General features: G+C 40.5%; 2 protein-coding genes across 4 annotated transcripts; both read right to left on the bottom strand.

Annotated features, from left to right (window-relative positions):
* Positions 1 to 733: 733 nt before the first annotated feature.
* brox (BRO1 domain and CAAX motif containing) lies at positions 734 to 11301 on the bottom strand. 3 transcript variants are annotated; one of them, XM_076756417.1, is made up of 13 exons: positions 11196 to 11301; positions 10569 to 10688; positions 10193 to 10299; positions 8165 to 8261; positions 7198 to 7293; positions 7016 to 7088; positions 6152 to 6257; positions 5392 to 5481; positions 4767 to 4852; positions 4530 to 4611; positions 3724 to 3874; positions 2666 to 2825; positions 734 to 2524 (listed from the first exon to the last, which is right to left on the bottom strand). In XM_076756417.1, the coding sequence occupies exons 2-13, from the start codon at positions 10667 to 10669 to the stop codon at positions 2441 to 2443; spliced, it is 1233 nt and encodes a 410-aa protein (XP_076612532.1). In that variant the 5' UTR covers positions 10670 to 10688; positions 11196 to 11301; the 3' UTR covers positions 734 to 2440. The 3 variants fall into 3 exon arrangements, with proteins under 3 accessions (XP_076612532.1, XP_076612533.1, XP_076612531.1); XM_076756418.1 differs by having other exon boundaries at positions 10569 to 10670; positions 11196 to 11285; XM_076756416.1 differs by having other exon boundaries at positions 10569 to 10697; positions 11196 to 11273.
* Positions 11302 to 11908: 607 nt separating this feature from the next.
* LOC143335954 (alpha-1,6-mannosyl-glycoprotein 2-beta-N-acetylglucosaminyltransferase) lies at positions 11909 to 15833 on the bottom strand. The gene is made up of 2 exons (XM_076755676.1): positions 15744 to 15833; positions 11909 to 15628 (listed from the first exon to the last, which is right to left on the bottom strand). Exon 2 carries the CDS (start codon positions 15375 to 15377, stop codon positions 14118 to 14120), a length of 1260 nt encoding a protein of 419 aa, XP_076611791.1. The 5' UTR covers positions 15378 to 15628; positions 15744 to 15833; the 3' UTR covers positions 11909 to 14117.
* Positions 15834 to 26491: the final 10658 nt, after the last annotated feature.

The following is a 26491-nucleotide window of genomic DNA, read 5'->3' as shown; positions in this document are numbered from 1 at the left end:
GCCACTTTCTGTGGATGATTCCCTTGAACTCAGCCTGGCATATTTAGTGCTGTGAGATCTTGATAAAAATGTAAAATGTATTCAAATGAGGGGTCAGATAACGGCAAAACAAAGACCAGCCAGCTCAGACATGTGCTGCATATAACATGGAGCACCAATTGGCAAACAAGCTCACATTTTGTGGTCATGTCCAAAATTTGGATACTTTTAGATGAATGTGTCAGGTGCCCTTCAAGGACTGTTGCCAGTTCACACAACATAGATTTGTAGATTCTCTTTGTATTATTAAATGTATCGAGTTGTTTAGTTGAAAAAAGATATTAAGACATCTAAACATGTCAGCTAGAAACTGGATGAATAAAATGGAATAGATGTTTAGCATTGCGCTTCCATAGAGATGGGGGACACATTTAGAGGCCAAGATGCCCTGACTTACAGCTTTAAGATCTAAAAATACTGAATTCTACATTTCCCATAATGCCACCCAGCATCTTTCTCAAACCAGAGCTCATGAACTCAGCCGAGATAACCCTGATTACATCAGCAGTTAGTTTCTTAGGCTTCCTTCAGACAATACACAGTGTTCACAGGCTAACAAGAGCTAACCATGACCTGTAAAACTTACCTTGACTGAGACCCATTTAACGTACTGACAGGATTATGCTGATTGCATCCTAAAAATCTTCCAACTCAGTAATCATGTGGACATGTATGAGCAAAAGATGTGGAAGAATGGAGTTTTATGGATGATTTAATAGAGTTTGAAATACATTTTACATGAAGGACACCATTAGAGGAGGAATAATGAGCAACAGGAGTTTACATTGCAATGGTGACCTGACACACCCTTTTAATAAACAGTTGCCTTGAAAAGAATAAAGGACTAGCATTGGTCTGATGAATGCGGAACAGACAAATGCCATGAGCCCTTTAATTCCATCACATCCCCACTGACAGCCCTGCACAACTGAGTATAAAGTGCAAAGCTGTTGTGCTATAATTTAGTCAGAAAGTTAGCTTGCCTGCCTTTCACTATTGCCGGGGTCTTGCTCAGGTGAGATAATATACCTGTCGGGCCGTAAGTGAGTACATGTGAGCAGTATATTATAGTTAATACGAGTTTCCAGCAATTGATAGTTCTGTTTTAACAGGCATTTATTTTCAAAGTGGGAGAGTTTTGACAATATGAACAACTTCTGTGAAGCAGCCAGAGCTCGCATCCCTGGTATCTGACAATACTCATGCTCTGATCTTTGTCTTTCAGGATGGGGATAACACTTAAAAGATCTACAGTACATACATTGTGTCAACTATTGACAGCAGCACTCCGGGTAAGCCTTTTACTGTATGTATCAGAGGGGATTTCTGTTGTATCCACTGAAGCGAATGAAAATCAACGTCACCAAAAACATTGGAGTTACACAGAATCGTATACTGTCATAAGTGTTTTAAGCTCTCAACTAAAATATCGTGGCATAACAATAGAAATAAATTATGAACTAACACTATCAGGGATATAATCACAAAATCCCTAAGCATGTTAAAGAATGACTCAGCCTCATCCAGTAATAAAGTTTCCTTAAATGAATAGTAGAAGTAAAAAAAAAAACAAAACAGCTATGTCATGTACAAAAATGACTACAGTACATACATCATGTGATCTAAATCAAATATTGATTGTAAACTGCTACAGCTAAAACAAACCAAATGCACCAGCAATAACACGTGTCGTCTTGTTCAGTTCGTCTGTCCGCTGTTGATTTACATTTGACGTCGTGAATAAATGTCAGTCTGAAATTCATTCAAATTATCAGAAAGTATTAGTAGTAGTGTACAGGCTGATTGTTGGAATGCAGTTTCCTTCATTGGTAAATACTCTATATAAAAATCTAACTTTGTATCGGTTGGTTTTCACGACAGTAGCTTTTGTTTAGATCCATTTCCAGAGGCCACTTCGCAGATTGTTCAATGGGCCGGGTTCCATTTTTTGAAGTCGTCAAACAATAAACCAGTGCCAAAAAGGTTAAAAGGAGCCACGGTAAACAGGTTTACACTGCAGCTAAAGGCACCATTAACAGAACGTCTTCACCCATAAGGCTCACTTCTAATCATTCCACTTCAAACGACTTCACGTACAGACCTAATTTGAAGTAATCCCTTCAGCTGATGTGTCATCAACTAACAAAATCCTGGAAGGAGTTTCCATCTTGTTTGAGGTTGACTTTATGACAAGCTGTGACTGGCTCTGGCTTAGATGAGAGGACAATGGCAGTCATACCCACAGACAATACGCATGTTTCGGCATAAATGTAAAACACCATAGATTAATATTACAAAAAAAAACTTTTCCTATGGAGGTTTACATGAAAAGAAATATGGAGGCCATCATTATAATAGATGGTACTGAAGCGTGAGGCCAAAGATGGGATCTGTGGACAGTTTAGGAGACGACGCAGCCTGTGTCCTTCTGAGGCTTCAAGTCTGGCTCCTTCACTGGTTTCACCTCCTCCTCCTTGGGTTTGGCCTGGAGTTAAAGCAACAATAACACAGATTTGAAACACACAGCCTCAGACACACATGTAAACTATTAAGGCCCTTTTCGGATAAAGATTCCATTATGTCGTCCAGCCTCTGTTGGAATAAACTTTGAGGTGGGCCACAGTACCTTGTCATTTTTGGCTCCCTTGGTCAGGTCAAAGGTGGCATAGACTTCGGCGGAGCACTGCTCACTGAGAGGCGGCAGCTCGAAGGGGACCGGCTCAGCCAGGCCGTAACTCGCCTTCAGCTCCAGCTGGGGCGCCTCAGCGGGGATCTTGTGGAAGTATCTGAGGAAAGATGTCCAAAGTTGGAATTAAAGAGGGGAACACTTTCCCCCTCGTGCAAAATCACAGAGGCTTTAGCTGTTGCACTTGGATCTGTTTAGCATTCAAATATATGACTACTGGGAAAGATTCAGTGTGTACAGGCACAATGTACAAGGGCTCATCTTGAAACCTAAATCAGACAATATGATTTGCTGAGAAGCTGTCAGGTGGTAAAATGATCAGTTCCTATTCAAAAACATATTCCCCTTGTATATTTCTTAGTGTTGAGACGCAAAGGTCAAAAGTGTAAAAATGCTCTGATCTGTCCTCAGCCGTTGCTGCCATCAGTGCAACTCAATGAATATGACTGTGTGCATTTTCTTCTTCATTTGAATGGGTTTCCGCACACACGTATTGCAAATTTTAACTGAATTTTCAGAAAATCTGCAAATGTAAGTGTTTCCATCTAACATTATGTGGTTATTAGGAGTTGGTTCATTGAGGTAAGCAGTAGGTGGCGCCACTTCTCCCATCAGAAAACCATTATACCATTGCTAAAGAACGGGGTGAACTGCGTTAATCTGAGGAAGGTTACATCAGATCTGTGTGGCGCAATGAGGAGGTGTTTTAATCAGCGATCAGTCATGTCAGTTAAATGTTTGCTACGTCAGAACTTATTTGAAGGGTGTTTCATCTCCCATTACGAGCATTAACTCTTTCAAAAAAGAAAGTCCATCAAGTGAGTGTAAGAAGAAATTGAGGAAGTTTTTTTTTTTTTTTTAATTTTGCCATTTCCATCAACCTTTTCCAGCACAATACTACAAAATGAACACAGAAACATGTTGATGGAAACAGCTCATACATGTGCATTATCTGAGTCTCCATGCGAGCATGTATGGGTCTGCGCTGACTGACTCACATGAAGCCATTTTCTCTCTGGCACTTCTCCAGCGTGTTTTTAATGACGCCACCCAGTTTGAGGAAGAACAGCTGCTCTGACGGCTTGGCTGTGGTGCCTGGGCCTTTGGTCTGACGATACTCTTTACACAGCGCCTCGGCACGGGAGTAGCCTATGACAGAGAGGTCTTCGTGTTAGTACAGGACAAATCCACGCAGCGCAGCAAGGGAAGCAAGGAAGAAAAGTGACACTTCATTTCAAGACAAGATGCATCCAAAAATAGTGCAGCAACACAGGAAACGTGCATCATGACATATATGCAAACAATTCATTGTGCTTCTACTACATGCAGCTAAACCCATATTAATATATTCTACAGGTACGTAAACATTACTGCATACTTTCAACCTTGACCTTTATACTGCTGCTCTTTCCTATAGACTCATTAAATGTATGCTGCAGAATTCCAGGTTGCAGAACACAAATTGAACTAAACAATACATGCATTCATAATAACATACTGTACATGATGTAAGGTCACACTTATGTATGTCACATGATCTTTTATCTGATTGACTGGTTGTGCTTTCAGTGGCAAGACACAATAAGTGTTAATATGAACACAAAGAAGCACTTTTCACCAGTGGATTTACTGACAAAGGTACATGCACAAAAGTGAAGCTAAATCACTCTCTGAAGAGAACTTGAAGCATGAATCCATATAAACAGGAAGTGCAAATAAACGAATACAGCATGTGGTTGAAATGATCATTCATGTGCAACAACACATGAAACAAATATTAAATCCAGGACAGAGATATACATACACTTTTCTGCCTCCTGGAGAGATCGTATAGCCTCACCACACTTGTCACTGGCCAGCAGTGTCTGCCCATGATAACAGTAAGCCTGCAAACACAATTAACTGTAATCAGAAGCCTGGTTGTCATTTTCTTCTGTCTTTATGAAGAAGAGTAGGTTTCATGCAAAGCCTGTAGGCTCATTGAGGTTCCATTACAGAAATAAAAGTACTTTGAACTGCATTAGAGTATGCATGAACTTACATAAGCCATATAGAAGTGCTGCTTCAGCTGAAGATACTTCCTCCACTTGCTACTGCACTCTGGCTCCAAGGTGTTCAATGTGTGGTCTGCGGACAGAAATACCTTTAATAGTCTGTTCGAGAGTGGTTCGGGTCCCAGGTCCTAGGTCTCAGATGAGAGCACAGCAACTCCACGGAAAACCTTTATAATAGACTATTTCAGCATCACAGTTGAGCAAGCTCTCTGCTCGTTTTACACTAATGTGGGAGTTTGACTGTGCGTGTTTGGATCCATTGATTTGACTTAATTTTGTGAAGTGAAAGATCCTGATCTGCAAAGGCAGTGCAACAGACTGAGTGACGCACTGAGGATGTCCGAATCTCGGGACATAAACGTCCAGGATGCGTTCCAACAGCTGCGGATCATCAGAGATTTAACTCCAAAGGAAATGACCACAGCCCTTCTATCACGACATGGCAGCATTTCTCACAGTCAGAAAACTTTCTGTGCTATTATTACCTTTCTACACGCATCACTGATCAAGGTTGAGTAGTGCCTCACACCCATCCTGATTATCACGCTGTGTTTTCCACAAAACCAAACTCAAGAAAAAAAACACAACTGTCAAAAGTGCCAAAACACTGACCAGCTTTTTGATAGAAGTTTGCCGTCTCAAATGCCAGCGCTGCAATGAGTGTGGCATTGTGTTTCAGTTCAATCGCTCTGGCAATTGTCACTGTAAAAAAAGAGAAATAGACAGTTAAGGACTAAAAAGAGGATACAAATGAATACAACCTGGATGGGATTAGAAATGATTGTTCATGTAATATTTATTGTTCCCGTGAGTCACTTGACTCTGAGCTTAGTCTGGAAAAACCCCTCTTTAACAAGTCCTGATCTGTAATCCAAAAAAACAAAATGTATTTTGCTTTTGAAAAATTTACTTCATACTGCATTATTTCTTCATACAGCCAGTAATATTCAGATTGTATTATTTCACACTGTGACATGATCGACAATTTTATTTCCTTATCTGCTTGACAGACACAGGCTCTCGTGAAGAAACATTTAATGATACAAGACAACAGACTAATGTCATCAGTGTGAATCATATAGACATTAGAGTACACAGGTATCACCGCTCTCATGTCTCAGCGTTGTTTAACCATTCTGCTCATGATGGTTACAAAGCAGGTAAAGAAAATACAAATGTGCAGCTCAGACAGTGTAAATTAAACGTAGATAAAACATATTTTACATTCCCCAAAAAGTCATCAGAAGTTCATCTTAAAACTTGAACAGAAAGTCATTATAGTGAAAAGAAATGAGGTGTAAAAACAGATGCATGCCGGTCATGGCTAAAAAATACGTGTATAGAGCTTTATAGTGGCCTGGAGCCGCCTTACCTTCTTGCGCCTCTGCTTGGCACTGGATGATATATGCATCAATCACTCTGGGCTCCAGGTCTCGGCCCTTTTCAGCTGGGGTGATGAGACGAGGGATGTGGACCTCCTGCAGCAGACATGCCAGAGATGATTTTTTTTAAGTCTGACGTTGTGGGTACGTCTTCAGACAAAACTGAGACAACTGCGCTCCTCTGACACACACATGTACTCCCCTCCTATCAGTGTTGCCCTGGAGTCAGTTTAGCAGCTGTGGGCTTGAGCCACAATTTTTAAGCCACTATTTGCTTATATTTTGGCAAATTGGTAGCTCTAAGTAACTGGAGATACTTCCACCGGACAGTGCTCCTGATGGCCACTTCGTGCCTGAATGGCGCCAGAGTTTCATGATGATAAACAGAAGTCCGGTGATTCTTTGTCCTTTGAGGATCAACATGTAAATACGGAGTCTGGGAAACTGGCTGTAACATACTGTGTGCCACACAAATGCAAAAACCTGCAGGAACTCTTAAAACTAGATAAACTGATCCCTTTAATCCATTTAAATCTCAATTTTAATCCATCTGTTATCTGTTAATGTTATCTCTCACACTGTTGGCCTTGGCCTGTTTGTCATGAAACTTTGTTATGTATCTTTTGTGTACCTCTATTGCTTTATGCGTGTTGTAATTTAGTTTTATATGCATTGTAAATTTCAGACAGTATCACTGTAAATGAGAGTTTGCTCTCAATGGCCTTCCCTGTTTAAATACAGGAAAAATTACCCCAGTCCACCCCGACTGGTACTGCATATCAAGAAAAGGTATGACTGGAGGTGACTTGGGATCACACAGCTCTATCATAACTTGGTCTGCAGATGTATCTCACCTTGAGGTTTTTGAATATACCAGCAGCAACTTTCAGGCTCCGGTGAACATCTTTTGCTTCAGCCTCCGTTATGCTATCGAAGAGAAAACACGACAGTCACAAATATTCAGTATAGGAACAAAGCAATGTACATTTCTTTAAATCAAATGATTCCATGGAAATGAATACAAAAAAGCACATACTTTTCTTTCCCTGCTAGTCTCGAGGCAAACTTGGTATACCAGAGGGCTACATTGAAGGCCATGGAGACCAGTTCAAAGACTGCATCCTGCTGGGCACTGGAAGGAGAGTGTGGAGAGACAGTGGGTTGTACAGACCCGTATAAGCACACAAGTCTACAATGATAAGATTAAAAATCGGGCCCTACAATGCACAGCTCACTGTAGCTGTAGCTGCTGGTTTTGCGAGGCAACGACTACGATCAGAAAGTGTTTGGCGAACCTTCATGGGGAAAAATGTAATGACGTACACAGAGCTAGGCAGGACCTTCACACGAGATTAGACCCAGTGAGATAGGAGCATTGATGTTAGATGCTTATCTGTGAGTTGCTAAGAATGGCACTCAAGTCATGGTAAGAATAAAAACTTGGCTTCTTTTCTGTGCGTTTTTTAATCAGTTCTCTTGATTCCTTATCAAGTATTTCTTAATACTTGCAGCTGTAATTCAAATAAGAAACATCTTTCAAAGCGGTTGTTAATGGCCTCCTGGAAGGCACAATAGTTTACTACAGCCCTCCTTAAAAAACGAACCTGACGTGCCAGATGGTCTGTTAAACAGAACCATCTGGGAAGTCATCCTTGGAAACTGCTTGGACAAGGGCAGACACTCTCAAAAAATACTTTGCAGGCGATTGGTTGATCCAATCCAGTTCAGATAGAACTGTTGCTATAGCAGCATCTACGCTAACCTCTTTAGGAGCTGCCATTGTTGTCACGTCTCTCATTGTCTTCACACCTAAACCACATCTGTAGCTGCCAGTAGTTCACATAGCACATAACTTGAAGCCAGATGAGATGGATTCTGAGTCATGTGATCTCATGAATTCAGCTGCCTCACATGGTAACCTTAAAACTGCAACCCACCCACTTAACACTGCCGTGTGACCACAGAAATTACTATGAGACTAGAAGTATTTGGTCTGCTTCTACCTTGGCGTGTTTCCTTGTAAAGTGTCAGTCCACTTGAAGTTCTGGATGAACCTCATCTTGTTCTCCTGTGTAGTTCCATCCAAGGATAAGATAAAGCCTGTTGCATCAGAAACCAATATTTTTTAAAAAAGATAAGCCGCTGGTTAGGTGCAAAGCAAAATTTTAAGAATGCAATGTTAGAGTGCAAACAAGAAGAAGCATTTTCCAATTATTAACACAAGTATGCAGTAATTTTTCAATCGCAGTGTTTGTACCTAACAGCATGCCAACATAGCATCCATAGCATCAACAGCATAGTCTCTATCCACTTGTTCCAAGTCTTTACTGAAGCAATGTGATGGTTACACTGTCAAATATCCAAACTCAGGTCAATTTCATCATCAGGGTGGGCAGTGTACCAGTTTCGGCACCAGTGTGACATCATGCCACGACATTCCATGTAGCCACAATGTGGCTATGGCATCCATCATAGACACACACGCTTTAGCAGTGTTGGAGTATTTAATATTGAGGGACAGTTGAGACAAACTGTGAACATTAAGCCACATTTGAAGTTAGTTAAATAACCAGAGTAGTAGGTCGGATGTGGGAAGCTGTTTTTCGGGTTGTTTTTTGTGTGGTTTCGCAGAGCTAGAGCTAACCTTATCTCTACATTTCAGACTGCAACACGAGCTCAGCTGGTTTTGTTGTTAGAGGAAAGGCCCTGACATGCCAAAAAGTGACTGCCATCTGATTTAAAGATATTTAAACTGGTAAAAATGATTGGAGCAGGATTCTTTGGCATTTAGTATTTTTTTTATAATCTGTACAAATGTACATATACATAGCTTTTCTTCTATTCTGTATCCTGTATACTTTTTTATTTCGACCCCTTTATGCCAGTCTTATCTGATTTTAGAATCCATGAAATCATGTAATAAAAAAAAAAACAACTGCAAAGACCTCTTTGCCCAGAATTGTGTTGATTCAATTAGAAGAAACGTTACAGTTTCACAGAGGCACACCTTTGCAATGACCACAGACATTAAGTTATGTATATTTGCAGGCTTAAAAGTTTAAACTGGACAATGGATTCAGTTTACCCCTGCCGCTGTGTGCCAAGTCGGCGCGTTTGTCTGTTGCTACTGTATGTAAATATACTTGATAGGTCTCTGCCAAAGTATAATAAGTTGGTATGTGTGTCTGTCAGTGTTGGGCAGCAGCAGCACTACTGGTTTAACTACATTTCTCAGTAGTGTGATGGCAGTCACTGCTTTTTGAATCAAATAGCTTTTCAGTAGCTCAGCTCTTTTATTGATCAAGCAGTGCAGTAGTGTCCATGCCCAAGCATTTCTGAAGCTGAAACACAGCAGAGCTTTCTGCTGTGGTCTGAAATAATACTGCTAAGAATCTGTAAGTGATGCCACCACCATACACAGACGTGTCATGAAATTCAGCCACCAGTTTGGCCTGCAACTAAGTCAAATTTGGCAAACCCATGTAAGTATATCTGTGTGTGAAAACACACACAGACACACACATACATGATGTAGTCAACCTTAATTTAATGGAGAGTAACTGGTAGTTTAGCTCACTACACTTTCCAAGTAGCTTTCCTGACACTGGTGTCTGTTGCTGCCACCTGTACTTGATAGACATGCCCCATGGTACACTCACTATTGTACTTATATTGTACTTGTATCGCTTTTATTTTTGTGGTACTGTGATATTATACGATCACAGTTAAAAAAAAAAAAAAAAAACAATACGCAATATAAATTTTAGTTCATATCGCCAACCCCTGTGTCATCATATCAAAGTAATGCAGATGTCTTGCACATATTACAACCTGCTCTATTTGGTATCTTGGGAAGCTTGTGAAATCTCTATTAAGATTAAAATAAAGTTCTGTTAGTTTGAACAATGTTTGACTGAAACAGCACATGTTTGTATTGACTGACCCACCAATGAGCAACACTGCACTTTAAGGGGTTAAAACCCTATCAATATCCCTACCATATCAACGTATTTGCTGCAGCATAAACATACCTTGTAGGAGGGAGAAGTATGCATCTGTGGCATTTTTCATGATCTCAGGGTTGCAGGTGACATCAGTGAACATCTCCAGCAGCCTTGCCCTGGTTGTCCTCAGGTCACTAAATGTGTCAAACAAATAACAATCAATTGGTGATCAGAAAAATAGGTTGATCATTATAGAATTCAAAGTGCCTTTATCGAATAAGGCATTGCCATCTTGCAAGGAAAAGAGGTGACTGTGATCAAATGACAGCAACAGAAGCATGCCACAGATCAATATAAGAGTACGGAGACAAGGTACAAACAGTGTAATATTTCTGTCCGTGATCATGGTGATATTACAGTCTGATATCAAGGTTCTCAGGGTATTAAGTGGGGCTTGACATACTTGCATATCTTATTGGCGGCGGGGCTCCCTGCCACTCCATAAAAATTGAAGGACACGGGCGCCGTTGCCTTCAATGGGTTTCTATGAAACCAATGTGCCATCCTGTGGATGAGGACACACCTATAGAGGCTGAAAATACAGGACAGCAAGAAGCTCATGACAGAGTCACATTTCTGGTATTCACACATCGTGGATAGAATGGAATGAGCGACCTCCCAACTAGCTAATATATTTTATTAAGGTTTTTAATAACTGGGCAGCATTAGCTAGCTAATGTGTCATCTTGGCTAACGTCATTTTGTCGATCGCTACAACTCGCTAGCGGCCGTGTTAACACTCTCTCCAGACACTACTTGCCCGTTCCCGCAGTTTCCATGCTGAAAAGTCGATACAAAGCCTGTGCCCTTACTTCTGGATGCTATGAATGGTGTTCTTCATAATTATTTGTCTGTCTGTTGTAAACAAAAGTCAATTACGTAAGCTACGGAGAGCAACAGCTAACGGCTAACACTGGCTACATCTAAAAACACAAACATGATTCATTGACACGATGTGACAACTGACATATTCCAAGGCTAACTAAATGGATTGAAGTCGTTTAAATATAGATTAACTTCCACTGTTTACCTGTCGTTCTGGTGTGGTAGATACGAGGTTTGGTAGTCCTTATGGAAAGTCTGACACTGATAACTTACTTCCGGAAATAAATACGGTGTAGAAGCTGACCAATGAAAGCACACGATTCAGTCATATGACGCGTGTCCGGAAAACACCTCAGATCTCTGATCAGCTTGTCTTTTGTTGAGGGTTCAGTAACTCAAAAGGCCATAAACATGCCGTGATCTATTTTTAGGGACCTGTCAGATCAGTTACTGATATTCTGTATGTATGTATGTCTTCTTCGTGCTGCTTTATTTGACAGTTCTGCAATTTCCACATGATTTCCGTTTGTTTCCTGGAAATAACTAATGTACCAATTACAGGGAAAACACAAGCCAGTGTTCTCAGAGTTCAATGACTTAGGTTTGTTGTGTTGAGTTCGAAAGCAGCTGTTGACTTTTAGGAGAATTTCAGAGACAACAGAGATCCAAATTATATACTTGCTTGTACATTGACAGAATTTACATTTCGTATGTTCAGTTAACCTGCTGTGTAATGACCTAAAACCTCTAGGTTGCAATTAGAAATAATAGGAAGTGTACCCATTGAACACTGTTTCTATGAACCAAACTGCAGTTATTTACAGGACCCTTTATCAATTAATTCCATAAAAGTATGCAAAAATGTGATCTGTGTGTTACCTAAGTGTTACCACTTATTTTTTAACCAGGAGACAATTAAAATTCAGCATTTTATTTATTTTTTTCCCCATTTGGTAAACATTGGGTGAACAATGAACAGTTATTTCAAGTGATTATCAGAGAGAAACAACAAGAAAATAAAGCTGTGCTCATTCTCAATAACTGTACATCTCACCAACAAAGAGATCATCAAGCAACCCACATACATACACACATACATATACACTCATTTCTGCAAAGGTCTTCTTCGTGTACTCGACCATCTCTGCCATGTTCCTTAAGAACTGATTGTACTTTTCAAAGTAAAATAGAAGATAACTGATTTCATTACCACATTCATTTCATATTTCTGGGCCAGGAATCTCCATAAGGCACACTGAGGTACATCAGTATAAGGTCAGACCACTTATTTGGAGCCAATGTCACATGTTACAGGCAAGATGCCAAAGTGATGAAATCATGTTACCATGATTTCATCACTTTACAATGAAGATTTCTGTGAAATCAGCATTCACATTCAATTTTTTTTTTCATACCATCTCACAAATAAAGACACTACCAAAAAATATCTATTGAGACAATTCCAACTCCCCAACATGGACAAATGCAAATATAGCTATTTGGTCAACATTGTTATCAGTGCACCTTTAAAAATCTCTTTTAAAACAAAGTTTAGGCACAAAGGAACAATCAGAAGGCACTTTTGGTGAGATTTAAGGCAATATCAATATTCTTGTGTTAATATTCTCATTGTTTTACACTGTACAAAGGCACTTCAGCTTCAGTTTTGTTTTGTTTTTTTTATACCACTGAATGAATGCCAGAAAAGGAACATGTCTCTCCATCTTAATGCAATTCATTCTGTTCTAATTTGGATGTTATATCCTGACATAAATTCTAACAGAAAAGGTGCAAATACAAATGTAGAATCACAGATGATCCTGGTGTTTGCAGAGCGAAGGCTCTTGAACAAGACTCCAAAAGGCCACTTTTGACCTATCAGAAAGCAAATATACAGTCACAACCAAAAGGGAAAAAAAAAAAAAATCAATATCGAGCCAGCTTGCGTTGCTGCAACCAGAAATCCCCATAACAGGGAGCAGGAGACTGATATAAAGACCAGTGTGTAGGGTTTAATGGCATCTACCAGTGGGGTTGCAACTGAATATCCCTCACCTCATGCTTCACTTTCCAAGCGTGTCAGAGAAGTTAAGGCGAACGCAAAACTTGCAAGAAACAAAAGCATTTGCTTGTCAGTTCTGGGCTAGTGCAGAAACATGGCGGTGCAACATGGCAGACTACCTGGAAAAGGACCCATAAAAGCATTTTATGGTAACAAAATAGAATTACTCTTATTTTCAAGTGATTATACACTCATGAAACACGTAGTATTATAATCCCTTTCTGCAATATTCTGCCAGTAAACCCCCCTAAATCTGACACACTGGTCCTTTAAGTGGGTTCAGTTGACCTCACTTCAAAAAAAAAAAAAAAAAGTGAAGGTTATATCCAGTAAACCAATTCCATTATGTGCAGGACATAAAGTCCACTTCAAAGAAAGTTACTGCATAACTTTCCCCTACATTTAGAATTGGCATACATATTTTGATTAAACCTTGAAGTCTGGACATTTCATGTGCCTTTTTGTTGTTGTTACACTAAAAAACGTACCATAAAAGCACATGTTAAAACACTGCAACTGAATGGATCATAAAAGCAATGCGAGACGTTACTTCACCACAAACCACCATGTTTAACTACTTGTTAAAAATTATCCTGTGCAGTGTTCTCAGGAAATATATTTGCAATTAAATTTGCAAATTAGTGGGTGTATATGGACACTCTGATATAGCATCTGATATATATTAACCCCCCGACACACACTGTGCAGTAAATCTAATCTAATGTTTTGGCTTGTAAGACACCAAGAGAGGGATAAACAAACCTCGTGACATGAAATGACGTAGCATGACGAGCTTGCATGCATTATGCACAACACAAACATCAACAAAAGTCTTTGGCAACTGTGCAGCTTTGGTGATTAAAAACAAAAGCTGAAGTCTAGCTGTGTACATGCAACATGCTTGGACTTGCTTTGGTCCTGCTTCTTGGAAGACCTCGCTGGAGGACAACATGAACACACTCAAAGTGAAAAGGCAACCCCCTGCAGCCTCGGAAACCCTGAAAGGATGAATGGCACATCTGCAGAAACCCAATGAACAGTTTACTCATATTATGTGGAGAAAAGTTATAGTTTGGCGTAGTTATTGCACAGAATATGGTCTCGAATATCTCCCCATCCACCGTTCTTCATGTGTGCCTTGTGCTCCACTGCTTCTGAACCAGTAAGAATCAGAGATGCAGGAAAGAGGCCATCCTTGGCTTTTTGAAGGCTCTCCTCAACCCTCTGTGAGGCCCATTCAGGCCTGCAGTTTTCTTTCTGATGAAGGCCACAGTCTCCTGTGTGGAGAACCCTGGAGCCCTGTGCCACAAGCACTTTGAGGGGCTTTGATATGCAGGATCCTGAGAGGTGCTGCAGAGTCCAGTCCCAGTTGTAGTCGTCATAGGTGCAGAATTCATTGTTGCAGCCCATCAGTTTGTAGTACACCTCCCTGGAGATGCCCATGCCTATGTTGTGTTTAGTGGACATCCAGCCAGTGGTCAACACCTTATTGGACAGTCTGGTGAAATCATTCAGGCCATTGTGGTTACCCAAAGCCAGCATGTCACAATCTGGACAGGTGCTCTTCCTGAACTGTATCACTGATTTATAGAAATGGAAAAAGTCAGGTAAGAGGTAGTTATCCTCCTCCAGAAAGACAACAAAGCCGCTGTAGCCCTGCAGGGCATGCACTCGCTCCCACACAAAATGCAGTTTCCACCACCAGTGGTGTTTGGTTTGAGTGATGAAGGCTTCCCTGTAGTGTCCATAGGAGTCAGGGTGTTCTGCATTGAGGCATCCTGTTTTGAGAGCGCTGTCCTTGGATATGTCTCGAGGGCAGTCTCGTGGATCCTGCCCAGGAAACTCATTGGGATACAGCTGAGTGCTGAACGGGAAATAAATTTGCAGTACTTTGCAAAAAGTTATCCCTTGCACAATGGCGTTTATTTCCTCTGAAAAATAGTCATGGCTAAAGATGAGGAGGAAGCTGTGGACCTCAGCGGCTTTCTCCAGTGACTGGATGAGCAGTCTGAGGTATTCGGGCCTGTTATGGACCTGCACAACCAGCACCAGTTGAGGCTCCCCTGGAAACTTGTCCGCATTGTGAACACACTGCTTGTAATTGGCATTGTAAACGGACTGAGTCAATTCTGGCAGCGAACCAAAGCTGAACTTCAGCATGTCACCAGAATGCATGCCCTGGTTTCCCTGAACCACGTTATTATTAGGTCCACTTGTGTCATCATCGGAAACCAATAACACACGTGTTGAGAACAGGAGAGTCACAACTACAAAGGAAACACCCAGCAGCGCCAGCAGATTCTTTTTGAGCAGCCGAAACCTCATTTTCTCAAAGTAAAAACAGACTCTGGAACACAACAGCTATGGCTTTCATTCACCTTGTCGCGAGCGCCTTCATTGTAAACAGCTTCCGCGTGCGGTGAAAGTCTTGTTCCGAGCAGCCCGACGTCGCGTGCCTCAAACCAAATGTCAAACGTTTCTGGATAGCTGCCGTTTCCTCTCGCAGGACTGTCTTTTTCCACTTGAAAATCGTGTCATTGGCCAAAACAGTCGCTTCGGCCGCTTGTTCTTGCCACCTGTAGAAACAGTCGAACAAAGCGAACAGAGTAAGAGCGCGTTCAGCACGAGCTGTGCGTTAATTCGGCGTTAAAAAAGAAGCTAACTCGCCGCGGTTAGCTTAATTTGACTTACCCCAAAGTAGGTGCAATGTGTCAACACGCTCGCACCAGGAAGAGGATGATGGGACTATGATACATGTTGGCGACAACTCATTGACTGCTGACGTGTACAATCCAGCCAACGGGGGAGAGACCGAGCTCCTGCTCAGCGAATCATTGTCCTACCTATAGCGGTGTAATGTGAGACGGAAGTGTACATCAGGTACCATTTGAATAGAGAACAGTTGGAAAATCTCTGATAGGAACTAAGTTCTTAACCTTAACGTTTCTCTTGTTCAGCTACAGAATGTCATGTACATTTGATTAATGTTGATGAAATAAGAATACATTTTGCATTTCTTATTGTTAATGTGCAGTATTTATGCAGGCCCATACAGTGTGTAAGTAATTATTAAGTGTGTACCTTTGAGGCCTGCTTTACCAGCCTGGGGCTTTACAAAAGGATTTTCCCGTGGCTGCACTGTTGCTTATAAAATTTAGAAAAAGGGATTTTTGAAGGGTAAATATTCGCCCCCTGGCCTTTAGGTTACCTGTACAGGTTTGACTGGTTGATTTAGAATCCTTTTTGTTGTGTGAAGTCTTGCTCAAACACATTACAAAAGGGTGCAGGGTGTAATACCTGAAACTACAAGACTGGAAAACCTGATAGCCTGACAGGAGGGGACTTCACAACAGGAGATAGAGGGACTGGTATCATATACTGGGACAGTGTTAGACCTAAATAGGACACTATTGTGTTGGAGAATGCCTGTGCTATTTTATAAACCATGAGAAATAAATGACACTCATGAAGTGTCAAATGGTCTTCTGCTTTTTAATACTTGTTGCGTGTAAGAGATGTGGTTCATTATATGTTCGCTGAGATGCAACATTGCCCACAGTGACTCACTACAACCACAGATAAAATGCTGGTCATACCATCATACCACACATGATCATCTCAACATGGAAACAGGGATTACATTCCAGTCTTCTTGACACAAACTGAGGAAAAAAAATACTTCATTACTGGTCAATAACAATCTCTTTAGATGAGGAGGAGCTGACGAAGAAACATAATCTGACTGTCTGAAGCCAAAAGTTAAGATTCCACATTCTTCTGTTCCAGTGAGTTGGAAATACACTTAAATATACTAGACTAGAAAATAAGTGTACTTTTCATAAGTACACTGTTTACTATTACTTTTCAAATTTGTTGTAAATTTGTACACTTTTTAAAAAACATTAAGTACAATTTATAACACACTTAAAATAAAGTACATTTTAAATATTGTAGAATTAGTATGTTCATTTTTAATACATTTAAGTAGAGTTTAATGACATCTATTTAGAAGTCCACTTTTTAAAAGTATATGTCAAACATACTTTATGCACACAAAATAAAGTTTTCCATACTTCAGTTAAATTTCTAATACACTAAAGTGTACTACTTTTGATCTAGGTAAAAATGCTTTTTACACAATTTAATGATACATTAGCAACAATATCTGAAATCACCCTGGGTTACATTGTTAAATAAACTGTGTAATAAAAGTGGACTGTGATTTTATTTTCTCAGCCACATGTCTGTCATGTGACTGTCAATGACATGACTGTGAACAGGAAGCTTGAATACAGCGCTTCACACTTGTCAGTGTGTCATTTTCCTTTTGATGCTGCAACACTGTGAGAACATCTTTTCTTGGAAGAGTGTAAATTGTGAGCTTTTCCTCAACATGACAGTTTCTCTTTATAATCTGCCACACGCGGTTTCGTTTCACTCATGGTTAATGAAGGATCATCTCTGCAGGCCTGTTGTTGCTGAGGCCGCTGGACCACTTCCTCCAGATAACACAAACAGACAGGGCATGTGACCCGCTGAGATAAACTGCCTGAAATAATTAAACATTTAAATCATAGGATCTGAGTGGTGGTGCAGGGAGCCTCTCTATTCCCAGGAAATCATGTGACAAATTGAACATTTTTAAAGATTTTTGGCAAGGAGCTTCTGAACATGTTGCTGCTGAAGTCATGTGCGTCAGAGAGACACCATTCTGAAGCTGGAAACTGAATGTGTTTGGAAGTCTAGTGTATTTTATGGCATTTATAAAGTAGGTTTACACTGCAAAGGGACTTTTTTATTCTGAGGGGCCTTGTGTTAAAAAAAAAAAAATCCTAAACACTTCTTCATTTTGTAAATCTAACCAAAATTTAAAGCTGAGCAAAGATTAACAAAACAAATCGAAAACAGAAGAGCACTGCATTGCTCCCTGTGTTGTGTTGTTGTAAGTGTTAATCTTACACTTGACCTGCAAATAAGGACTGAAGATCTTATTTGAATTGCAAACTTCAGTGCAAGCTGAAGAATACATGGAGGCCTCCCTGTGCTTGATCAGCAGAAAAGCAGAAAGCAAATAAACCATGTTGTTTACCACAAAAGCAGCAGGTCTTTTTAGTGCAAGGGCAGCAAAAACAGATTGGCCCTGGCACAAAGAGCAACTTTAGCACAGCTAGGCTAACAGCAAGCTGGGAAGTTTAGTTTGGTTAAAGTCATTGTTTAATTTTGCTCATAAATGGAAATTAATGAAATAATCCATGTGTTGGCACTTACTGGAACAAAATAAATAAATAAATAAACATCTTTCATCCACATTTGCATTTTTCCTAATAAGGTCAAGGGGGCTGCAGTCCATCCCAGCATGCACTAGCTGAAAGAACAACCAGTGACACATCATTTGACAGGTCCCCATTGTTTCCGCATCAATTCCTGGAAAAGGAACTGATGTAGAACTGTAAATTCTTGAGGTTACCCGAAATAAGTATACAGTTTGATGCTAATTATAAATGAAGTACATACAGTGCTCAATTGATACTCTCACTGGGGCGTCAAATACGAGGTTTTGTTGGTTTTGTCATCCCCGTCTTTCTCTCCATGTTTCCTGTCTGCCCGTTTAGAATGCACGTCGGGTAAAGACAAAAATGCCCCCAAAAGATTAACTACAAAGAATGAAATTCAACTCTCACTCTTTCATAGCTCTAAAACATTCTGAATGTTGTTTTATTGGCTGGGAACATTATAGCTTTTCCTAATTCCTAGTTCAGGTGGATTCTGTGGATGCTGGGGTTCCTCATGGGAACAGACTGTAGAGATTGTACATTTGTACAGTGTCTTAAAGGGAAAACAGGTTTGTGTCTGACACTTTAGGCTGTGTATCTGTACTGTATACATTGTACATTTGGACATAGTTTGTTTGAGTGTCTTGCAGAGCCAGGACCCTATTTAGTGTAGTGTGAGAGTGTAGAGAGAGAGAAAGAGAGAGAGAGAGAGAGAGAGAGAGAGTTTGGATGTCTGTTATTGGAGTTTTATGATAGTTTGTTTGTGAGAGAGGTCTGACATCGAGTGAAATAATATATAAAACGTGCAATGTTTCCTTATGTTCACAAAAAAAAACTATGCGTTTGATCACTTTATATGGGCTTTTAACAAGGTCAGAGGAAAATACAAAATATATTTGAAGGAAAACTATTCACTGTCACCAGCAGTGGCAATGTAGAGCCAACAAAGCCAATAATGCACTGACCAAAACATGTATATGGTGTCCCCTTAATGATAGTTTTAATGACTGCAGAATATGCAGATAATGAAGAGTCAAACTGCTCAATTATTAGACTGTCTCACTGAAGGAAAGCTGACATACATGATAAGAATGTGCGATATAGACATCCATCTACTGGGGATAAACTAAAGAAAAGGTGGACTGAGGATTCGTTTTCTTCCACATTTGCAACAAACAGCCTCACAGATTATAATGTGAGCAACTGGCCACTGAGTGTCTCTGCTGAGCATGAATGTGTGGCAGAGCCTCATCAGTGATGATATTTGTCTGGAGAATCATGTATGGAGCAGCAGCATTTCATTTAGGCTGCAGAGCCTCTGTGTGATATTTGGTTAAAACCTTGCCTGCTGCGGTCTTAAATGGTCCAAAACCGTAATGGAAATTTGTAAATCTAAACCTAAATCCATGGAATAGGATACAACTATTTGTGCATTTCCCAGGCTTTGGTTACACCAGGCAGCCCAGTCCCATTGCAGCAGGGCTTTCTCATGTCCTGCAGCAAACCCCTTGTGTAGCATCAACAGGCCTCTGAGTCTCCGCCAGGAAAGCTTCCCACACTTCTTTGCTTCGCTCTAACTCACGAGACACGCAAGACTGAACAACCTTATGGCATAGATTCAACCGTTTCACTCTCAGATATGAATTTATTGCATAGTGTTACACCTGATTTGTAGAACAGGGCAATTTGTCTGCACAGATTCCAGTTCAGTGAAACAGTGTTTCTTGTGCTTACAGGAAGAAACTGTCAGTCCTCATCTGTGGCCCACATGATGGGGGGAGTGTTGAGACTGTGCCATGGTTGAGGAAGCCTGCAGCACAAGCACAGAAGCAATCCGTGGACACAGAAATGTCTTGACAGGGCCGTTTTCCACACCATTCAGGGGTATGTACTGCTGCAAAGTTTGTAAAATATTTCTCTCTTCAGTTGTTGGGGGGCAAAAGACCAAGGCCAAACTCATTACTCATCATGTCTTGTTAGTTTTTGTATTTTGGGGGTTTCGTGTGACAGTTCCTGTTTTTCCGTGAGGATGTGATTAATGCTTCTTCTTTACCTCAGGGAGGGAGCTCAAGGCGTTGGGCTTCCTCGTCTGCAGATGTCTATGCGAAGGCCAAAGGTGCAAATCACAGCAGGCTTTACAGACCATAATAGACTCTGTGTTGATAACATCATCTGAAACAACATGTTTTTGTGTTTCCTTTGCTCTTAGCCAAAATTGTTTGGGTGTCTTTTCTTATTATCAAGTGTGCTTGAGCCTCTCTGAAAGGCAGTAAAATACATTTACAGTATTTAAGTACTGCACTTAATTACAAATATATGGTGGTTGTACTTTGTTTGAATTCAATTCAAAGGGAAATTATGCAGATTTTACCTCACTTAAGTGAGTGGTTGAGTGGTTTTAGGTACTTGGTGGCCTTTACTAAGTAAAAATAACTATGCAGTAGTACAGCAGTAGTACTGCAGCAGTAGCATTCTAATAGAGTAAAAGTATACAAGTAGCTATTAGCAGCATATACTTAAAGCATCCAGAGAACTGTCTATGCAAAATGCCCATCTCATAGTGTTACATAATGGAGCCTTCAGTGTCCTAAATGATACTGCTAATATGTCTGTAATCCCACTTTGACGTTATGGTTGCTGCTTTTTCTTAACAGTCTGGGTTGGTCATTTATCACCGCAATGATGTAATGGAAAGTATATTAACCGTGAATCTAAACAGTCTTGTTTATCTCTGATTTCCTGCATTCTGTGAAACTAAATGGGACGAGATTAAAACATGCACTGCACGCTTAATCAGAAGATTCTTTTTATACCATGATAATCAGTGATAAGCACTTTTCAGATATGTTCTGCAAGACTCTCTGATTTAGATAGAAGGGCGCCGTGATGAAGCACCGATCCTAGTACCTGTTATGATCATTACATGCCACTGAGCTTGGTATGTTTCTGTTCCTCTATTACAGCGAGCTGTGTTGATCCTGCGAAGCTAATTTGTCAGGAAAGACCATGAACCGCGCAGGCAGATAAACACGCCATTAACTGATAAAGTGAGCGTGAGTCACACGCTCCAAATGTATGAGTCACTCAGCCAAAGTCATGCAGTTCTGTATTACTGCCACCAGATGGCAGCAGTAAACCACAAAACATTTGATGAGTCTTCGAGTTTACGGGACAGGCCTTCTTATGATGCCCTGTAGCTTAATAAACTCCTACTTACAACCAAGATAGAGGCTCATCTGAGTCTATGCTGCTCCAGTTCTACTATTTCTAATGTATGTGTGAGTGTACATGCACTAACCGTCATTTGGTAAATGATATAAATACTATACTTTGTTGTTATACTTTGTTGACACATTTTGATGCTTGGCCAGCTTGCTGTACACTGTGTACACACATCTGTGGGTCCCTGTGGGTCTGTAATACTTCACACACAACAGTTCTTTCTTTCCCCAGTCTGAACCCTGGACCAGAGCTTCATCGGACAGGCTCTGAACAAATACTACTCTTTGTGAGCTGTGATTGGCTGCAATTCAAGAAACCGCAGCATTAGACAGAGAGCAGGCAGCGCAGAGTTGCACAAAACCTTAAACAGATATGCAGAGGCACAAATAACAGCAATGATTATACATTATCAATATATTTCTTATCAACAGGGAGCCCTCCATCTGCGTCCTGCATGTTTGAGAAGTACATTCTGTCCTCAACAAGAATGTGGAACCAATCGATCGATGGCATCAGTGCTGCTCCCCTCTGATGAAGCTGGGGAATGAGCGATTTGTCAGGCCTTAGACTATTTGAGAAGACACCCATATGGGATACAGAAGAGTTCAATCTGATAACTATAAAATATTAAGTTTCCTTTCTGTAAATACAATTTATGTATCTAATCTAGCTTTCTGCTGTCATGTATTTGTTTTGCATTTGTCCAGGCCCAGAGAAGTTCAAGTGTATGGATGTTTAGTTGGAAGTGCATACTGGGTTGTTGCCCTTCCCTCGAACAAAAGTTGTTTTTTTATTGACCTGGGTTCATTCAGACTTCCTCATGGTAGCATCATAGGCCATTGGCCGTTAAAAGCCTTCACGTACAATATGACTAGGCATCCGAGTAAAAGCAGTGACTTTTGATTGCAGTGTGGTTTCAAAAATTCTTGTGATTTAATGAGCTTTCATCATTTAAAATGAGTCATAGATGCTGTTGTTGATCCTCTTCATGGTACTCCAGCATTTTAGTTTTGTACTTCTCTACAGGTCGGACACTCAGAAGCATGGATGGATCACTGTATATTATTGGTTCATTATAGTTATATTATTATTCTTATATTATGTTTTGTTTACATTTTCCTTCATATTACAGCTGTTCAACATTAAAATACAAAGTAGAAAAGTAATTCGAAGCAGTACAGTAGAATAGTTCTGCTTTAAGAAAATAGAACCTGCATCTCAGGTTTTCTTTCAAGGTTTCCTGACATGTTTTGTATAGTGTGCTCCTCAGTATAACATCTGCCATTGTGGATCTGCTGTGGCAGAGAGCGTCAGCAGAAGAGTCAGCCACTCTTCATCCTCAGTTTGAACAAAACACTGATGTTCACGTGCACTCAGAGTGTGGTTCACCTGCAGAATGTCACTGTCAGAGATGTAAACCAACTGTAAAGAGATGAAAAATGACCACAAATGATGCAAACGTTTTGCTCCTAAGAGGGTGAAGACTCCCAAAACACCCCAAAAATCCACAACTCCCAGAATCACTGTATCCAATATTTCCCATCAGGCAGCAAGGGTCTTTTGTTTGTCCTTCTCTTCCAGATAAAGGCTCCAGTCTTTCAAACTCAACAAAAATACACTGTCCCCAAGCCTAAACAAGACGACCCTGATGACATCATCTGGACTCTTTTCTAAGACTTCAGAAAACTCCCTCCAAAGCAACAGAACACATTATACAAGCTACAGTCGTACAAGTAAACTACTGGCCTTTTAGGCTATCTGTTGCCTTTGAGGTCAGTGTGTTTTACCGTCTTCATCCTCCTGAAATCCTTCACATATGCATCTTTTCTTCAACAATCCTGAGAGGTATGACTTCAGTGCAGTTGACAGCTGTGTTGAGATTCATGTCTATTTACAGTTTGGCATAAAACTTTGGATGAAAGTACTTGAGCTCCATAAACGAAGCAGCTGAAAAAGCTCTCGTTAGACACACTGTTGTATTCGACCATCTGCAGTGTGAGGTGATTTGTTTGAAACCGTTGACTAACTGCTGCTGTATCCAAACATGTTGACCGGCACAAACGGCATTCCTCTGCAGGGAGGTCCCCACATCTCAATGAACACATGTGAAGGTCTCCTCTTGCAGGAGAGCCCAGAATGCCAACAATCATCAAACTGCTATCAAACACATATCGTTCAAAGCGCTGTACATTTCTGACACCTAGCCAGCTGCCTGAGACTTGCTGTGCATCCTTCAGGTCTTTACATTGTTAGACACGTCCTCCCTCTGTAATTGCTGCAATAAACAGTGAGTACTGGAGAACAGCCCGCAACAACAAGAGAACAATTATCCCGATCCACAAACTTCCTTGTTGAGGAGGAAATGTCTAGAAAATAAACTTGAGAGTGAAGGATGAAGAAACAACTGGATATGAGTGTGGAAATCATTTTGGATTATATAATCTTGTTGCTCTGCGTGTGCACGTCAATTCAAAGCACATTGTCTTACTGACCACGTGTGGAGCCGACTGCTTTCTTTCGCTCCTCTGGCACCGTGCTTGAACTCATAACTCTGTTACTGCACATTAAGTAATGAATGTGAACAACACGTCAACACCGTTACATGTTGAGTTTCTAAGGACTATTTGTACTTTTAACATACTGTGGAATAAATTTTTGGATTTTTCGCATTATACCATAAATATTACACACTGTATGTGTTGTCACATGTTACAACAAAGATAAATGAACTTTAAATTGTTTCTGGATACATATTTGATAAGAATGTTAACACACAAATGACAACCAGGTGGTCTATCTGGGTTCAGGTTCAGTTCAAGCATGCCAATCAACTGACTGCTGGAAACCAGTGAGGGATCTCTAACTGGTTTGATGGGAAAGCTTAGCACTCTTTACTACTGCCTGCTACTTTCTACTTTGGAAAAAGTAACTGTGCCACATAGTTTGACCATATTTGATTGTATTTTGGGTGTTTTAGGTTATTTTATTCACTGGTTTGAAAGGTGCTATATAAATGAAGCGTGCTGTTGTTATTATTAGTAGTAGTAGTATTGTTATTATTTTTATTATACTGCAAAAATAAATTTAATTAATAATTTTGAAAATCACTTTATAAATGAAGTCATTCATTCATCTTCTATACCCGCCTATCCCTTTCGGGGCTGGAGCCTATCCCAGCTGTCAATGGGTGAGAGGCGGGGTACACCCTGAACCGTCGCCAGCCAATTGCAGGGCAACAAATAGAGACAGACAACCATTCACACTCACGCTCACACCTAAGGATAATTTAGAGTCACCAATTAACCTAATGAGCATGTTTTTGGTCTGTGGGAGGAAGCCGGAGTGCCCGGAGAGAACCCACGCATGCACGGGCAGAACATGCAAACTTCACACAGAAAGGCCCTGACCCCGACCCGGGGATCAAACCGGCGACCTTCTTGCTGTGCACACGCATTACCTGCTGTGCCACTGTGCCGCCCAAATGAAGTCATTTATCATGCAAACCTTCACTGTTTCCAGCTCCTCAACTTCGAGGATTTGCTGTCTCTGTCTGCTTTAATTAACTATTCTTGGATTTTGAACTTTTTTTAAACAAAAGAAGCAGCATGAAGATTTTTTCCCATGTGTTCCATCCGCATTGTTTGCAGGGAAAACACAGTAAATAGTATCACTATGAATCAGAGCACGGTGCCTGTGCATGTCACGGGTCCCACTGTTATTAACACTAATTAGATTCAAACCCAGTAACAGCAGATTGTGCAAAAACTCAGAGAAGAACTGCTTGTTTCTAATGTCACAGTTGTTCACAGTTCACATTTTTGAAGGCGGTTGTGCCACTCAGAGGGATTACTGACCACCTGAAATGAGCGGTTAAAACGATGAAGAGGGCGTGAATGTCTTGTGCGATGAAGGTTGTTTTCCTTGACAGACTGGGTGGTTTTATTTGGATGGTGGATAATGCAAGAAAGTGTCGATTCACTTTTAATGGAAGGACGGCTGTAGCAGGGTGTGATGCTAACAGTCACTTTAGGACTTGCATCATTACTGAGAGGCAGTGGTTGTAGAAATGTTTCCTTTAATTGCACTTTTATGATGTTCTATACAGTCGTAACAGAACGTGCAGTTATGACATTGAGACTTCCTGCACAGCAGCAGATTTCCATTATGAAACCCTTTCCCAAACCATGCCTGAATAACATCCTGCTTATACACATATGCATAATATAGTTGTTCATATATAGTTCACTTGTGAGCTGTGAAACACATTTTTCCACACCTACAGCTCTGCTCCATGTATACTGGGAATTTTCGCTTAATTGCACAACATTTACTGGCAATACAACGATTATAAAAATGTCACGAAAGTCTTCAGTGAGGCCTTGTTGTGATGCATTCATATGTTTCATTTAGGCAGTTGAGGACAACAGCTTTTATCCTCAGTACATAAGTATTTGCATATGCACCAAACGTAGCAGATGACTGTAAAATCCAGCAGTGATCAAACTTGTGCCCATCCAGGAGGAGGCTGTGAATTCATTTTGGTTATGTGGTCCATTTAACAGTCGTTAAAATACAGACACAAGGACAGGAACTCTGACCAACATCTGATAAATCTTTAAGCATCCAACCAGTTCACTATCCAATAAGATTTATGGTCCAAAGGCAAGGTCCAAACAGAAAGCATACAAGACCACCAGTGTTTATTCTTATGTCCCCCTCCATTATTTCATTATGAAATTCAGATCTCAGTGGGATAGAGACGCAGCCAGTAAAAACCAACTCCGAAACTCAGACAATCTCAGCCTCGAGTTTTTCAGCCCATGATTTTTGACACATTCCTGAGTACTGAAACAAGGCTGAGTTAAGATTTACTATTGTACTCATTACACGACAGAGATTTAATGCTGTTCTCAGTCATCATAATTCACCGATCGTTTCCAAGTT

This window comes from Chaetodon auriga, chromosome 18 (assembly GCF_051107435.1).
Source record: "Chaetodon auriga isolate fChaAug3 chromosome 18, fChaAug3.hap1, whole genome shotgun sequence".
In the NCBI taxonomy this organism is placed as follows: Eukaryota; Metazoa; Chordata; class Actinopteri; order Chaetodontiformes; family Chaetodontidae; genus Chaetodon; species Chaetodon auriga.
Note: the sequence above shows the minus strand (reverse complement) of the source record. Positions and strands in the feature narration are given on the sequence as shown.

Coding starts and splice junctions, on each gene's coding strand:
- brox (XM_076756417.1), bottom strand. CDS start 10,669: ATGGCACATTGGTTTCATAGAAACCCATTGAAGGCAACGGCGCCCGTG. Junction 6,258..7,015: donor GTATATTCAAAAACCTCAAG/GTGAGATACATC, acceptor TGTCTGCTGCAG/GAGGTCCACATCCCTCGTCT. Junction 2,826..3,723: donor CAGAGAGAAAATGGCTTCAT/GTGAGTCAGTCA, acceptor ATCTTTCCTCAG/ATACTTCCACAAGATCCCCG.
- LOC143335954 (XM_076755676.1), bottom strand. CDS start 15,377: ATGAGGTTTCGGCTGCTCAAAAAGAATCTGCTGGCGCTGCTGGGTGTT.